Genomic DNA, 18,372 nt, shown 5'->3' with positions numbered 1-18,372 from the left:
ACATTGGCACCAAAATAGCCCCACAATGAGGCCTACAATTTGCCAGTCTGTCACAGAGCCAACACATAAACAACCATTCCTATTCACAGCCACACCTATGGTCATTTTAGAATCACCGGTTAACCTAACTTGCATGTGTTTAGACTGTGGGAGGAAGCTGGAGTACCTGGAGAGAACCTACGCAGGCACAGGGAGAACATGCAAACTCCAAACAAAGCCCTTGTCACAACCAGGTTTGAACATAGGCGCAGGGTTCAGGTGTTTCAGTGAAAGCTTTATTGAAGGTTTCCAGGCAACTCCAATTTCAAGGAACAGAAAATAGGCTCTGAACCTTTCACATAGGATCACCCCTCTTCCGTACGGGAAGAGGCGTGGATATGAAAAATATCAAATTAAAATCACTCCACTAAAGGAGGAATAAACAACAGTCTATTGAAGGTTAATTGATAAATGAAAATCACTCCAACTATGGAGGAAACAATAATTCAAAATGAAAAGCATACACAACAAAAACAATCCTAAATAATGGGAGGCACTAGGTTATGAAAAGGTAAGGAAACAAAAGATCACTTCTCACGGAGGAAACAAAAAGCTATGAAAAGCTAAAGACTTGTCCAAGACAGAAAAACTTACAACAACAAAAATGATCTCACTTGGAGGAAGGAAACCACAAAACACCAATCAAGGCTGTGGCAAGGGCTATGGTGAACACACAAGGACAAAATACACTGGCAGAAGACAAAGGGAGACGCAGACAAAATATAGACACAAGGTAATGGGGAACAGGTGGAAACACTTAGCAATCAGACCAAGACAGGGAAATTCATTTCAGCCGTTTGTATTCACAATCTTGTTCTTTCGTTCATTACCCAAAGCTCATGACCATAGGTGAGGGTTGGAACATAGACTGACCGGTAAATCAAGAGCCTCGCCCTTTGGCTAAGCTCCCTCTTTACCACAATGGACCGGTTTAGCACCCACATCACTGCAGATGCTGCCCCAATCCACCTGTCACTCTCCCCAGCAGCCTCCGGTCCCCACTGTAAACAGTGTGGGCAATTTGGCACCTCCCCCTCCTAAGGCGACGGATGGTTTGCCAGAACCTTTTCGGAGCCGACCGATAGTCATTGGCCTCACTGAACTACTCCCATGCCCAATTTTTTGTATGGTCGCAGGTCAGATAATACGTCTATAAAATCGATCATAGACCTATGACCTAGGATGTCCTGGTGCCACAAGCACCGATGGACATCCTTATGTTCAAACATGGTAGACAAACTGCAACTTGTACAATAGTTCAATAACTGCACACCACTCTGGTTCAGGTCGGGCCTGCTGTTCCTCCCAATCACACCCCTCCAGGTCATACTGTCATTGCACATGTGAGCATTGAAGTCTCCCAGTAGGACAACGGAGTCTGCACTTGGGGTGCATCCAGCACCCTTCCCAGGAACTCCAAAAAGTGTGGGTATTCTGAACTTCTGTTTGGTGGATAAGCGCAGACAACAGTCAGGACTCGTTCCTCGACCCAAAGGCGCAGGGAAGCAACCCTTTCGTCCACCGGGGTAAACCCCAACATACAGAGAGTCTGCAGGCTATCAAAAAGCCCGCCCTGGCCCTCTGCCTCTCACTCGGAGCAACTCCAGCGAAGGAGAGAGTCCAACCCCTCTCGAGGACTTGGGTTCCAGACCCAGAACTTTGTGTCGAGGTGAGGCCGACTATATGTTGCTGGTAACGCCCAAACTCTTCAACCAGCTCGGGCTCCTTCCCCACCAGATAGGTGACATTCCACATCCCAAAAGCCAGCTTCCATGTCTGGGGATTAGACAGCCAAGGCCCCCAGATTGGTCTGCTGTCCAAACCACAATGCACCGGACCCTCCTGGGGGTGGTGGGTCCATGGGGGGACGAGTCCATGTAACCATTTCAGCCTGGGCCTGGCTGGACCCCATGGGCTAAGGCCCGACCACCAGGCGCTCTCCAACGGGCCCCTACACCAGGCCTGGCTCCAGGGTGGGGCCCTGGTACCTCTCCGGGCTGGATACACAAACTCCTAGATGTGGTTTGCATGAAGGGTCTTTTGAACCGTTCTTTTTCTGGCCCTTCACCTAGGACCAATCTGCCTTGGGTGACCCCAAAATGCCCCTGACAGCATAGCTCCTAGAGTAATCAGGGCACTCAAACTCCTCCACTACGATAAGGTGACAGCTCCAGGTGGAGAGTAATATATCTTGCTTCATATATTTGATGTCGCCAGCAGGTATGTACAATGTAGAAAGTAGGAAAAATAAAGAAAAAACATTGAATGATATATATATATATATATATATACATATATATGTATATATATATATATACACACACACACATATATACATACACAGTATATATGTATACGCAGTATATATGTATTTGTATATATATATATATATATATATATATATATTTATGTATATCCCATTTACCTCTGCTTTAGTTTTTCACCTGAATGTTTATTGTTATAGTGTACTTTGAGTGTCTGCAAGAAACTGAAGACGAATTTCTTTTATTTACACACATAATTAGCGATAAAGCCTATTCTATTCTATTCTATTCTATTCTATTCTATTCTATTCTAGTCTGTTGTAGTCTAGTCTAGTCTGTTCTAGTCTAGTCTTGTCTATTCACCACCCTGCGCTGACGTCACGTTGTGTCAGCCAGTGATTGCGGAGGATGGATGGAGTGGGAGGAGGTGAATGGGTGTTCCACAGCGGAGAGGCAGCAGGCGGCGGCGTCGCAGTGCTACAACCAAACCGCTTATCGGGCTTTGTTTAGTGGACGTGAATGAACCCTATCACCTCCTCCAGAAATGTGGACGGATTTACGGATGCTACTACTTTTTCATGTGTTGCTCTTCAGGCTTCATCCCTCGGAAGGTCAGTGCCCTCTCCCTCACCAACCCCTCGACGTGTGAATGTGTGTTTATGTTTGTGACATTAATGAGATGATGTCAGATCTATGCGATGTGGACGTAACTGAATGGAGCGTTCAGAGCACAGATAGGGAGACATTACCACCGTCTTGCGTGTGTAATTATCAATGCTGCAGAATAAGAACGCCTTCATTTAATGTGTTTCTGCATGTACAATAAATGGAGGTAGCGTCTCTCTCTCTCTTTCTCTCTCTCTCTCTCTCTCTGTCTGTCTGTCTGTCTGTCTGCTTCTTGGCAGTGAGTGTCCATACTGCATCAGAGATGGTTTAATAGGCAGGACTGAATCTTTGTCCTTATGTATGGCGGACACTGGACCCGCCCCCACCAAAAAATAAGTAGATCAATAACTGAAAGAAAACACAGCCCCAACCGCTCAAAGCGCCTCAGCATATTGACCTGAATGAATACTGAATATCAATGAGGCATTCATTTGCAAATGACAGTTGAACAACTAACAGTCTTATATGGTGCACATCCATCTGGAGCCTGATCATTCTTTCTCTCCTCTTCCAGCTGCAGATGAGTGTGAGGATGGACAGTTTCAGTGCAACAACAAAAGGTGTATACCAACCATCTGGAGGTGCGATGATGATGATGACTGTTCAGATAACAGTGATGAAGAAAACTGCCGTAAGTTTTATGGAAAAAATAAAGGCAAACAACAATGAAAAGGAGATAGATGAGACGTCACCCCTTACTTCCACATATTTTAAAACATAATTTCCACCAGTTAAAAATGTTCCTTTCGATAAAAACCTAATACATCTTTAATCTCACCAGGAGAAAACCTGTTCCAATCAGCCTCGTGTTCAGGACTGTATTCTGGAAAAAGCCTCTGTACCTTAAAATGACACTTCACCCAAAGAGTATTTTAAATATCTATATTTAAAGTACCTACAAATAAGTGTCTTAAGCTTATGAAGAATTTATTCCTTTCCTACGTCACTATTTGACTCTAGGATATAGAAAGCTGACAGACAGCTAAAAACAGCCAAAGCATTAAAAACAACAGACTCAATCACCCGAAAATGTCTGCATACAAAGTGGAAAGTGCATTGCCAGGTGTACCCACATGCTCTCATTCAACTGTATACTAAGTAATCCACAAAAACTTTGATTTTCGTTAAAACAAACAGAATACAACCCTTTTGGTGCTTTCCTTGTTTGTTTACTGTAGTTAAGTCAAAGTTTTCCAGTTTTTTGAAGACAAATCTAAATGTTTGTGGATTACTGAGCATACGGATGGACAGAGAAGACATAACAGATGTTTTCAGGCTGTTTTGCGTCTGTTTTTTTTTTTTGCTGTAGTTGTTGTAAGCCATCAGTCTGCATAAGCATCAAGCTTCATACAAATGGCTGGATCTGTCTGCATTCTGGAATCACAAAAAAGTGATAGAGGGGAGAAATAAAATCTTTGCAAATTCAAGACACTTGTTGTATTTATCAGTTCTTGAGAGGTTAATTTTTTTTTGGGGGGGGGGGTGAAGTACAACTTCAGTGTGCTGTGTTGTCTCCTAAATATATCCACATCTTCTTAATACTCGGTTTGCTTATCCTCACATACCATTTCATGGATGGCATACTCTTCTGTCAGTCGAGTTTGTTCTACGTTACTGTATATTTCTAAAGAGACATGACATATTGTAGAGTTTACAGGACTTGACTGATGGAGAGATCCAGGCCCAACTAAAATCATGTTTGGTGTTGGTATTAGGTGTGTCTGTGTGTCTCTGTGTATTGTGTGATTTTGTCCCTACAGCACAGAAAGCAGGACAAGCTTGTTGTTGTCTTTAAGTAAGGCTTGATTGAGGGAAACCTTTTTCTAATCATCTGTCCAGCTGAGAGACAGATGGTGTGCCACATGTGCACAACACTTTGACAGGTATTTTGGAATGTGTTGCTCTCTTTGGAAATCCAAGAATTCCAGTTTCCTTTCTGGCTGTGAGCCAGTGGCCTATATTTCAGACAAATGCTTGCACTGGTATCAGTGAAGTTGTGCCAGAGCTGAATCCAAGCTCTGTTTTGAGTCAGGGTTAATTGCTGGTTGGGAGGGAATCTGTACCTCTCATCGATGAATTTATACCTTCCTTGAATTTGCTTTGTTGCCCAGCACAGAGAGCCATGTACACCAACACTCCCAGAACCTTATATACGTCCGCATGGACATGTTTGTCTTAAGGTGTTGTCACTGTTGAGATCCGCAGCACATTGTCCTTGAGCATGCCAACAAAAAAATGGGTCACTTGAAGCATCGTTGCTCATTCACGTCACTTACTCATTCACTCCCTCTTTCTCACGCTGGCTCTCTCTCTCTCACACACACAAGCACACATATATGTATAAATGCATATAAATATATACATGTGTGTATATATGTATATATATATGTGTGTGTGTGTATATATATATATATATATATATATATATACACACATAAAAAGTATATATGTACATACATATACACACATACACACAAGTCAAGTCAAGTCAGTTTTATTTATATAGCGCCAAATCACAAAAAAACTTATCTCCTGACACTTTACAAGTAGAGCAGGTCTAGTTCCACATTCCTTCAGTGAATTTACACTCAAGAATTCTCCATGAGTAAGGACTTCAGGCAACAGTGGGAACGAAAACCTTCCTTTTAACAGGCAGGAACGCCGAGCAGATCCAGGCTCAGTGGGGACGGCCTTCTGCTTTGACCGGTTGGGGGGAAAGAGAGCAGGAGAGCGGGGCAGAGAGATCATGGAGAAAGACAGATATACAGAAGGAAAGAGAGGGACAGAGATAAAGAGAGAGACAGAGAGAGGGAAGAGACTGATGGACAAACTGGGATGTGAGCAGGTGGTGCTGAGGGTGGCAGCTTGAGCCTCTTCAGGTCTGCAGCCTCCTCCGGCAGCACAAGGATCTGGGATGCGGGGAGCCTGAAGGCTCCAGAGAAGAAGATGAGTTAGTAACACAAATGAGTAAGATTTATATTTGACATACATGTATATAGGAGGACAGAGAGGAAAGAGAGGAGGAGAGAGGAGCCCAGTGCACCATGGGAGATCCCCCAGCAGTCTAAGCCTATAGCAGCATATCTAAGGGCCAGCCTAAGCAGTCCAACTATAAGCCTGATCAAAAAGGAAGGTCTTAAGTCTGCTCTTAAAGGTAGAGAGGGTGTCTGCATCCCGGACCGAAACTGGGAGACGGTTCCACAGGAGGGGAGCCTGATAGCTGAAGGCTCTGGCTCCTGTTCTACTTTTAGAAACTCTAGGAACCAGCAGTAACCCTGCATCCTGGGAGCGAAGGGTTCTAGCTGGATAATAGGGGACTATGAGCTCTGTCAGGTATGAAGGAGCCTGACTGTTGAGGACTTTGATGGTAGAAGGAGAATTTTGAATTCTAATCTAAATTTGACAGGGAGCCAATGCAGAGAAGCCAGTACAGGAGAGACAGTTCTTGTCAACACGCTGGCAGCAGCATTTTGGACCAGCTGGAGACACACACACACACACACACACACACACACACACACACACACACACACACACACACACACACACACACACACACACACACATTCTACTTTTCAAAGTCGGACAAAAATACCCAGATAATGCAACTGGGAATCAGCATCTGAGTACATCTCAAACAGACATGGTTTTCTTTGCATCCTCTGTAGTTCGAGTGTGCAGTCAAGCGGAATATTCACAGTTGGAAAAACTATTTGAATACAATGCATTTCCAGATATACAAGTAAACAAACTCTATGATAGCTCAGGTTAAGGAGTTAACTGTTTTTCCTTTCATTGTCTTCAAAATTAAGTTGCTGCTTGACAGGTCATGCCCCCTTGCTGCTGGTTAACTTGTCTGGGTGTCGCAAACTGTAAAACAGACGAAAATCTGACACCTCCCACTGTAAGGGGGCATACCGCTACCTATTGTTCCAAATGTGTACATACTTGTGTCAATAAATCAATTCATCTGTGTTCATTTAATGTTAGACTTTGGGCAATTCACAAAAGACCTGCCCTAACTGTTCCCAGTGACCCAAAATCAGCTGTGACACAGCTTTTGATGCCAGTTGAATGTGCTCAATCAACTCATCTCATGTATGGTTTTAAGCCCGTAACTTAAACATAACCCTGACTTGAACTTGATCTTCATTATGATTGTACAGATTTATGCTCTGGCAACATGGATAATACCTGGTACACACATATACGCCTAATTTTAATGTAGCTCGATGATAACTTTTTTGTCACAAAAACAGGTGATTTTACCCAAAGTGACATAACATATAACATTCTGACCCTGCAGAACCTAGAAAAAGTCTTCACCCTAAAAATGTATTGATTTTAGTCATGTGAAGGTGTATTGTGTCCCCAAAAGGGAGTCAAGTTGAGTAACACACACAAAACTCTCATGTTGTATTTTTTTTTAAATTAAACGGGAAAGAGTCCCAGCATATTTTGTCAGAGAGCGACCTTTTCCCTGTGTCTTTTCCTCTCGCTGCATCTGCGTGGGTAGACAGATGACGTTGGTTGAGCTGCATGGAGTCAGATTTGTTAGCACTGACACCTCTGTGATTGGATAAGGATGTTTGTCTGGTTCTTTGGTATGTCGTGAGGCTTCAATGGCCTCTGTCTTTAGACCATTTTTCTTTATTCCTCCACATGAAAAGTGATGTTAAGGACAAACCTGGACAATGTAAAGAAGAAAGAGTGTGGCAAGGATTGAGCTTGGACACACGCAAACCCTGTCTGTTGTTGACTATGGAGTGGTCACAGATTTCTGAATTGCTGAATGGATTGGTTTTGTTGTTCTGTATTCACAAGATATTCTTTTACACGGAGGCAGAGAGAGAGGGAGGAAGAGAGAGTGTGAAACAGTGTAAGTACAGAATATGCTGACGAAACTTAACTTTTGGTGCATCTCAATGATCATGGTGCTGGTGTCACCTTATTTCTAACCCAGTCTGAAGGTGCTAAAACAGTGTTATTGCTCATACAGCATCATACCTTTTATGTATCCTGAGTGTCCTCTATCCACCACTCTACTCAATGCCTCATCCCCCACCAGTCCACCCCTAGACAATTTTTCCATCAACCCAACCATCCCCCATCATTCAAACTCAAATCCCCCCTGACCAGCCACTCGCTGCATGCACCCTTGCAATCATATGATTATGCTCACAATTATGCATGGACACAGTCAGGTGAGCATATAAGAACATAAGTTCACATATGATTCCAAATCAATGTCCTCACCATTCGACTTTTCTGAAAAACAAAGCTCAGTCCCCATGTATCCAAATAGTTTGTTTCCTGATTGCATAACAATTGAAGATAGGATGAGTTGGAAAGCCACCTTGCCTCTTCACTCATCTGCACTTGACATGAGTGCAAACCACAATAGAATTCCTCCAATTCCTCCTTCAGTTTTGAAGTTAGATTTGTGCTAACTGTGACACGGAGCTGCAGTTTAACTCTCATCCTGATTATAGCAGCATTTCACTCCAGTTTCCATCTATCTTACTCACCTTCAAAGTCCAACATGGCGGCTTGGCTCTGGCTCTCATCCTCAGATATGATTAGAATCTCTTTTATCTGTGTTCATTAATTTGCCATCTGTACCTGCGGGGGGGGGGGGGGGGGCATTTCTCTTCATCACATAGAGCAGGCATTTCCAAATGGCGGACTGTGGTCCAGGTCTTGACCCCATGATGGCTCTGTCTGGACCAGTTAAAACTCTAATATTTATAAAAAGACAAGTCATTCATGCTTGCACAGCTAATCTAGATAATACGACAGGAGCATCATCAATAGCCAGGCCAATCAAATTGTTTGTTTACCTTTCAGCACCAGGGAATAGCGAGAGGGAGGAGATGAGAGAAAATGGCTTGCTCAAAAATGAGAAAAGTAGATGGTAAAAAACAAACTTTTAAAGGTGAATGGAGAGGAGAGGAAATTCCAAGTTCCTTCACCATGTGATACTGTATTGTTCCTGGAGACAGTGCATGTTTGTGACAAATATAAAGGTGTTCTTGAGATATCACATTTACAAGCAAAATATGAAAGCTTCCTTTAACCAAATGGATGTGGCTGAAATAAACTGTCACCTGATTATTTGTACTGCTCCCATGGTTATTGGATGAGATCAGTTGATCCATTTGTCCATATTTGAGTCTAGGAATGTATTGGGTACTAAAGGGCCTATTGTCTCAACCCAGGAGGAAATGGACATCCCAGAAGATCGACCCATGGCCCTACTGTAAATACTCATGCATCACTGTTAACGTTTGAATTAATTATCATTGTTCTTTGATTGGTGCATCGATGCAGATTGATGGAGTGCTACACCCGCGAGTTCACACTTTGTCATGTAGTTTTGCTGTGTCTTAAGTAACACAGTCACAGACCCCATCATCAGGTGTTTTGTATTTTATCAGTTAAAGGCAGTGTTTGCTGTCACAGCCTTTGTGTCTGACTTCTGTAAGTTGTGTAAAGAGTTGTGTTTGACAAATTAGATGAGAAGGCTTGTTGGTTCTTTTTCAGACAGGAGAGTGCAATAAAAACATTGAAGTGATTATTTTTATTCATATATATATATATATATATATATATATATATATATATATATATATATATATATTTGGTGCATGAGATGTATTTTGTGAAGTGTTTCAGGAATTTATCAGGGTTGCAGTGGTTGAAGTCCCCTAAGGGCACATTTCCACAGGCTCGCTTCAGCTTGGGTCAAGTGGGGTCGGGTTGGTACGGCTCAGTACGTGTGCGTTTCCACCTGCACTGGGTACCAAGTCAGCGTGGGTGGACTCACCGGCCGAGTGTTACACTGTGTAATCCGTGTGCGACACAACAATGACAATGGATGACTTGGAGGCAGCGTTACGCTGTTGCTTGGTCTGTGGTTTTGGTTAAACTGAAAGTAAGGGACAACAGACAGGCAAGGCTTCAAGCGGCGTAACAGAACACCCAACAAAAGTATAAAAGACTTTATCAAGCAATCGATCAGTATCAGCCAAGGCCAAGATGATACAAAGTCGATGACGTAATTGATAAATTACCCTCTCAGCACCCTGCCATGTGTTTACATCACATTTAGCCCCTGCTCAGCTCGCTTGGAGCCCCAGCGGAGCAGGGAACAAAATGGTAACAGTTACTACCATGATGGGGCCAGTGGAAACAGGGCCAAACCGACCTGTCCCCACCCAACCTGAGCCAAAGTGAGCCAGTGGAAAACAGACGAAAGAAGATGAAGTAAGGGGATTCTGGGGATAGTTTCTCCAGCTTGTTCAGGGTGGTTCTGATAGGTTGCTGTGGTTTCTAGACTAGGATAAAGAAGAGCTGGGGGAATTCCCTGGGGAGGTAGAATGGGCAGAGAAGTACTACCAGGAGCTCGATGTCCTGAGTGCACAGTTACTCTCTCACATGGATGGTGGAACAGCTGCGGGGGTTCATGTACAAACACACCGCCGCCCTGCAGTTTCCTGGTGACGTTATAATCACAGTCCACTCTGATGGGAGAGCTGAATCTGTCGATATGCATCGTGCTGCGTTGTCAACGTCCCTGTTGAGCCAAATCTCTGTGAATGCCAAGATGCATGCGCTCCTGTACTCGTGCAGGTGGTTTACATTTGCCTGGAGCTTTGTCTGTTTTGTTCCGCAGGGAGCGGATGTTGGCGAGGATGACTGTTGTTAGTGGCCGCTGTTGCAGCTGGATACCTCCCCTTTTTTTGCACTGTCTGGTTCTCTTCTTGCTCCTCTGCTTCATGGCTCTGTGATCAGCTCCGTGCATATTTCCATGAGCAGTGAGTCGAGGGCGGTTGGAACTGGAGCTGAGCTGAGGCCAATGCACTGCAGCATCTTCCTGTGTAGGTGATCCTTGCTGCCTCCACAGGAGAACATCCCTTGGTGTTGGTGGTGGTGGTGGTGGGGTTGTGGGTGTGCTCAGGTCAGGCCAGCGTTAGCTGCTGTGCTTGGGAGTGAATTAAAAAAAGTGAAGTTAAAGGAGATACGTTCCAAGGAGGTCACCTGAACTTCACAGGCTCTTTCAAAGAACTGATGTGTGCCAGAAATAGAACACACAAAGCCAGAATAAAAGACGAAAAGCTGATGTAAACACACAAGATGGTGGCTTCAGTGGTGGAGCCGGCTGGTGTTAGCATTAGCAGAGTGAACGAGATTGAAGGAAAGGGGAGTGAAAGTTGATAAAGAAAAGGGAGTAAGAGTTGAAAGGAAAGAAGTTCCAGCGAGCTCACATGAGCTCCATAGGCTTCCAGAAGCTAGTGTGCTAGCATGAGTCAGAAACAGAAGACACAAAGCTGGAAGAAAAGTGAAAAAAAACTGATGTAAACAAACAAGATGGTGGCTCCGTCGGTGTTAGCATTAGCTGAGTGAATGGGATGAATAAAAAGGGAGTGAAAGTTGAAGGAATTAAGCTCACATTAACTCTGCTGTCCTCCAGGAGCTATATGCTGTTTCATATTGCCTAAATAATTTATGTTCTCCATTTTCATTTAAAAACAGTGTCATTGTAAAATACCATAAGAGTTTTCAGCTTGGTGTTAAACAGTATTCCAATTTACATTTCGCTTGTGTAATGTCAATGATTGACATAGATGAAACGCAGGAGTACTGAACAAGTGCAGCCCTAACTTGTACTTTGTCTACAATGATACAAAGGATTATAATGTTAAAATTTGCTAAAGGATGAATATTATTATTCATTTTATCCCATTTTTATTCAATATTATATTATTATGGCACAGCGCACAGCCATTTAAGGAACAGCACTTTACAAAGCATATGATGTGTAGTTCTGTCAAGGGGGAAATATGATGCTCTTGGCCAGTAAAGTCTGTGTAGAGAGAGACACCCTTTGACTGAGATGGGGGCTTGAAACTTGGAATTAAGTCACACTTAAGTTGCACACACACATAGTGATATTAGACTTGACTTGAGACTTGACCTGAAAAGACTTCAGACTCATTTTAGACTGGAGATTTGGGATGGGTGAAAAAATCTTATTTTTTGCTGTAGTGTAGGTCAGTCTAGCTTAATAGTAAAGGGGCTCTGTTGGATTGACCTCAACCCAAAGAATATTTTATGTCAACGACAGAAATCATTCTGGTACCATTGATTGGGGTTCACTTAAAGACTCTCCTGTATCCACATTCTTGTTAGTGGCTGTTTGGTGATAGAGTACAGTATACCATCCCTTCAGCATCAAATTGTCGAATGACAACACAGCACCAGCTTGAAGTAAGTACACACACGCACACTCACACTCACACTCACACTCACTCAAAACACCACACTAAGGTGCTAGTTGGTGGCTTTAAAATACGCATTTTAAATTTCCTCATGTTATGATTATTACTAACAGATGTCATACAAGAGTAAGAATATGTCTGAACACATCTATGAGTTTATGAAAATGTGCTGGCTCAGTTTTTCCATCCTTATGGTGTCAAAGGTCTGGGTATAGTGAACAGTGAACATTGAAGACATCGTGGGCATCACTTAAACTGACCAGCAAGACCTCTCTGGGCCCGTTGTCGGCTCCAGAACGCTTGCCTCCACGTCTGAATTAACATGACAGATACACAGTGAAGCTCTACAGATGTTGTCAGATGACAACATGATATACATGGAGCATAGTTCAGACAGTAGGATTCACAGTATGTTGCATTTAGATGCATAGAGATTGTTGTTGAGTTGTAGGCTCTCTTGGCTCCCCTGCTATTGCTATCAATTACTTTCTTAGCCCAGTTTAAGTATTGGGCCATGTGCCTACTCACCTTATGATGAATGACAGGAGCGTCCAAGTTATGCATAGGCGAGTTATTGACTGGTAGTTGGATGGGATCACACCCTTCTGGGGGTCCTTACATGACCAAGAATCACTGCCCTTTGGTGAATCCCATGTTTGCTGTTGAGATGATTACTGGATCTTGCTCTGGTTTACTGCTGTGATTTGCTCTTAGATCCTGTAGGTACTGACCATTGGTGTTATGTGTTGCTTCCTTCTCCCATATGCTCTTCCAGTATTGTTCAGTCTAAGTCCTGGGTGGATCTGTTCTGATGTTATTACCATGCCACTTAGAGTACACTTTTGATGGTTAGTGGGTAACATCCTCTTTATTTCCCTGGCTTCTGCACCGTACATAATTGAGCCGAACATCGAGTTGTATTTCCACAGAACTCACTTTTATCTGACCATCAATTAATCACTTTTGAATTGGTACTTATCGACTACACACCAATAAGGAAAACTGATGTTTGACTGATCACACCGTAGCTAGATTTAAGGAAGTGATTCCATTGGTACTAAACTCAGCCTCATGCACTGTGCTACAATTCTGAAACCTTACAGCTTAAACAAAAAAACTCAAAAACTGGAGGGGGTATGGCACTGCTCCGAATTGGAGGAATCACGTATAATCTGGCTAGGTAGCCTTAAAAACTATAGGAAAGCCCTCCATAAAACTAGAACAGCCAATGACCCAGCATTAAAAGAGGAACACAAGAACAACCCCAGGTTTCCCTTCAGTACTGTAGCCTGACTGACAGAGAGCCACAGCTCTATTGAGCCAAGTATTCCTGTTTCCCTGAGTAGCAATGACTTCATGAACTTTTTTAATCAAAAAATTCTATATTAGAGAGAAAATTCTCCTCCTCCTGCCATCAGCTGGCACCAAATCATCTTTAACCTCAGAAACCTTAGAGGCAGCTGTAGGCCAAGACATATACCTCAATTGCTTTTTTCAAATGGACCTTCACAAACCTAGTACAATAATTTCCTCCTCTAAACCATCCACTTGTCTCCTCGACCCCATCCCAACTAAGCTGCTTAAAGACTCTCTACCCCTAGTTAACACCTCTCTCTTAGATATGATCAATGTGTCACTGTCCTTTAAAATAGCAGTAATTAAACCCCTTCTCAAAAAACAAAACAAAACAGCAACTCTGGATCCAGAAGTTTTGGCCAACTAGAAACCAATATCAAAGCTTCCTTTTCTTTCCAAAATTCTGGAGAAAGCAGTTGCTAAACAGTTCTGTGACTTTATTCACAGCAAAAGCTTATTAGAGGATTTCCTGTCAGGTTTCAGGGTTGGGTCATCATAGCACAGAAACAGCTCTAGTCAAAGGTACTAATGACCTCCTAGTGGCATCAGATGAGGGACTTGTTTCTGTGCTGGTCTTGTTAGATCTTAGTGCAGCTTTTGATACCATTGACCACCATATCCTTTTTCCAGAGACTGGAACATGTCATTGGCATTGTTTACTAGGTCGATCTCGGTTTGAAGGTGGCACGGCGGTGCAGTGGTTAGCACTGTCGCCTCACAGCAAGAAGGTTCCGGGTTCGTGTCCTGCAGGCACAGGGAGAACATGCAGACTCCACACAGAAATATAGAAAGCTTCTTGCTGTGAAGCGACAGTGCTATCCATCACACCACCGTGCCACCCACTGTTATAATCTCGAGTCAGAGAATTCTTCTACTGCCAATGCTCTGAACAAAAACAATCAGCCCCCAAGTTTCCCAACTGCATTACAGTACCTTTGAATCCAAAAGCTATGTTTGGTAAAAGTCAAATGTATTTGTCAGTCAAATAATTTAATTAATTTAATACATTTGTGATCATTAATGTATCAAGGCAAATCCAAATATTTTTTTCACAGATGAACACATCTCTAATTTTCAGTCTCAACCCAAGTTGTCACTCAGATGCTGACTGTCTTACACTGGGTCTTATCAAGAGTGAAAGTGCTGTGGTTGTTTTGGTATTACATGTCACTTGAGGATTCAGTGCTATAATGGCAAATTGAACATAGTATACAAGTTATGATGAAAAAGGTGAGTGAGCCTGACAAACTCCAAGTGCCCACGAGTAACAACTCCATTCTTAGGTGCAAAGTGAAGAGTGAAAAATGTAGGGCATAGAGGGGATGAAGAGATTAAAAAGGGAAAGAACATATTAAGGAAAGAAGACAAATGAGAGAACTAGTGAGAAGATGAAGGAAATGGAAATCTAGATTTGAAGAGTGAGCAAAAGGTAAAAAATGGAGAACGTGAAAAAAATCAAGGGTAGGTGGCACGGTGGTGCAGTGGTCAGCACTGACGCCTCACAGCAAGAAGGTTCTGGATTTGAGTCCCGGCTGGGGCACGGGATCTTTCTGTGTGGAGTTTGCATGTTCTCCCTGTGCCTGTGTGGGTTCTCCCCGGGTACTCCGGCTCCCTCCCACAGTCCAAAGACATTCACTTTGGGGACTAGTCTGATTGGATACTTGAAATTGACTGTAGGTATGACTGTGAGTGTGAATGGTTTTCTGTCTATATACACTGCTCAAAAAAATAAAGGGAACACTAAAATAACGCATCCTAGATCTGAATGAATGAAATATTCTTATTTAATACTACTAAAAGTATCTGCCAACTCCTGGACAGTCTGTGGTGTAACGTGGTGTTGGTGGATGGAGTGAGACATGATGTCCCAGATGTGCTCAATTGGATTCAGGTCTGGGGAACAGGCCGGCCAGTCCATAGCATCAATACCTTCGTCTTGCAGGAACTGCTGACACACTCCAGCCACATGAGGTCTAGCATTGTCTTGCATTTGGAGGAACTCAGGGCCAACCGCACCAGCATATTGTCTCACAATGGGTCTTAGGATCTCATCTCGGTACGTAATGGCAGTCAGGCTACCTCTGGCAAGCACATGGAGGGCTGTGAGGCCCCCCCAAAGAAACCACCCCACACCATTACTGACCCACTGCCAAACCGGTCATGCTGGAGGATGTTGCAGGCAGCAGAATGTTCTCCACGGTGTCTCCAGACTCTGTCACGTCTGTCGTATGTGCTCAGTGTTGAGCACCAACACCGTGCAGAACGTTTGGAATTTGCCAAAGAATACCAAGACTGGCAAATTCGCCACTGGCTCCCTGTGCTCTTCACCGATGAAAGCAGGTTCACAAGGTACCCAAGCACCTGTGGACATTGGGCCCTCATACCACCCTCATGGAGTCTGTTTCTGACCGTTTGAGCAGACACATGCACATTTGTGGCCTGCTGGAGGTCATTTTGCAGGGCTCTGGCAGTGCCAGTGTTCCTCTTTGCACAAAGGCAGAGGTAGCGGTCCTGCTGCTGGGTTGTTGCCCTCCTATGGCCTCCTCCATGTCTCCTGATGTACTGGCCTGTCTCCTGTTAGCGCCTCCATGCTTTGGACACTATGCTGACAGACACAGCAAACCTTCTTGCCACAACTTGCATTGATGTACCGTCCTGGATGAGCTGCACAACCTGAGCCTGTGGGTTGTAGACTCCGTCTCATGCTACCACTAGAGTGAAAGCACCACCAGCATTCAAAAGTGACCAAAACCATGCCAGAAAGCATAGGAACTGAGGAGTGGTCTGTTGTCACCACCTGGAGAACCACTCCTTTACTCCATTGTTATATGTATTGAAAACAAACGCGTGCCTCAAATACATTTGTTAACCTCTTTTAATTGATGTGTGGATTCTTTTTACATTTATAGAGAAAGACAAATATTTGTGTGGGCACTGAAAAATATTTTTGTAGACAGACTCCTTTACATATAAATCCCCAAATACATTTGTAAATCATTCCTCATAGAGTCAAGTCAGTTTTATTTGTATAGCACCAAATCACAACAAAAGTTATCGAATTACACTTTACAAGTACCGCACTCCTCCTATTAATTTTTACCCAACAATTCTCCATGAGCAAGCACATCTTGTAACAGTGGCGAAGCAAACCTTCCTTTTAACAGGCAGTAACGTGGACCAGACCCAGGCTCAATGGGAACTGCTTGACCAGTTGGGGGGAAAGAGAGCAGGAAAGTGGGGCAAGGACAGTGACAGACAATGGACAAAGACAGATATAAAAAAAGGGAAGAGAGGGCAAAGATAAAGAAACAGAAAGCAGGGAGAGAATGACAGACAGATGGACTTGTGAACAGGCTGGAAGGACAAAGACAAGCGGAGGAAAAGACAGAGGGATTAACAGCAACTAGCTACTAATAAAAACAACATCGACAGGTTACTCAAGCAATCAATTTCAGCAAAATAAGAGCAATTACGTGCGAGCAAATACTAACACTCTGCTGATGTCAATGCAAGTACAGTATTGAGAATACTAATACTAGGAGTAACGCTGATACTAAGGTCAGCAGCTTAACCCTATTTAGGTTTGTAGCCTTCTCCAGCAGCAGCATCAGTCAGGGATTTTGGAAGCAGGGAAGCACAAACCTCTGGGGAGGAGGTCAAAATAATACCAAGTACGAGTACACAAGGACAGAGAGGAGGAGAGGGAAGCCCAGTGTATCATAGGAGATCCCATGGCAGTCTAAACCTACAGCAGAATATCTTAAGAGCTAGCCTAAGTCAGCCCGAACGATTAACTTTAACAAAAAGAAATGTCTTCAGTCTACTCTAAAACATACAGAGGGTGTCTGCATCCCAGATCTAAACTGGGAGATGGTTCCACAGGAGAGGAGCACAGTAACTGAGGGCTGTGGCTCCCATTCTCCTTTTAGAGACTCTAGGGGCCACAAGTAGCCCTGCATCCTGGCCCAGCGTAGGGTTCTAGCTGGGTTGTATTAGGGCTGGGCAATATGACCAAAATTTTATATCCCGATATAGCTCATTTTATATCCTGATACTATGTATATCACGATATAGCACATTTTTGGTAAATTCAATGAATTAACAGTTTATTTTATATTTTATTTCTTCCTATTTTGCCCGGCACTCATCATATAAAGCAGGTAACACAATGCTACTGATGTGTTTTCAGCTGGGCATTTCATATCTAGGATCGAGTGTTTGCAATAACTCAAGAAACCCCCGTTTCTCGACCGTGTAGATTGGAATCATATCTTTACAGATGTGCTTGGCAATGGCCATGGTTGTTTCCTTCCATCTGCGGGAGGTATGGCTATATGGTGAGCCGCGGGTAAAAGCCTGTTGCAATGTCTGCGTCTGGAGTTTCTTCTTAACATCAACGTCACTCGGCCCAGCTTTTGCTGCTTTTTCTCGTTGACTCTCTCTGTATTATTTTTCATGATTCTTTTTCAGGTGATTAAAAAAAGTTACTCGGGTTTGAGTCTGTTGTTGGGATCGGGCAGCGGCATACTTTACAAAGTGTAGTCGTCTGATCCTTGTCGGTCTTTTTATATCCAAACCACCGCCATATGACAGAAGTTGCCCCTCTTTTAGGTACAAGCTCGTCGGTTTACGCTGGTTGTTTGTCATCTTGTTGTTGTTTGGATTGAGAATTGGTAACATGTTCTTCTGTGTGGCGTCCACCATCTTCCTCCATGGCTGTGTATGTTTGAGCTGCGTGCCTGGGCTTGCCGTAAGGCGCGTCGGTG

General features: G+C 43.5%; 1 protein-coding gene across 4 annotated transcripts in view; it reads left to right on the top strand.

Annotated features, from left to right (window-relative positions):
* The first annotated feature begins 2,723 nt into the window (after positions 1-2,723).
* LOC147261198 (low-density lipoprotein receptor-related protein 8-like) overlaps positions 2,724-18,372 on the top strand; it is a 132,844-nt gene continuing 117,195 nt past the window's right edge. For all 4 annotated transcript variants that reach the window (XM_086203128.1, XM_086203126.1, XM_086203127.1 and 1 more), the window contains exons 1-2: positions 2,724-2,914; positions 3,484-3,600. In XM_086203128.1, coding sequence (XP_086059254.1) covers positions 2,848-2,914; positions 3,484-3,600 — 184 coding nt within the window. In that variant the 5' untranslated portion in view covers positions 2,724-2,847. The remainder of the gene's footprint in view (positions 2,915-3,483; positions 3,601-18,372) is intronic.

This window comes from Aulostomus chinensis, chromosome 5, assembly GCF_037954235.1.
Source record: "Aulostomus chinensis isolate RoL2024-O1b breed Wild chromosome 5, RoL_Achi_v1.0, whole genome shotgun sequence".
Lineage (NCBI taxonomy): Eukaryota > Metazoa > Chordata > Actinopteri > Syngnathiformes > Aulostomidae > Aulostomus > Aulostomus chinensis.
This window is presented reverse-complemented; position numbering and strand designations above follow the sequence as displayed.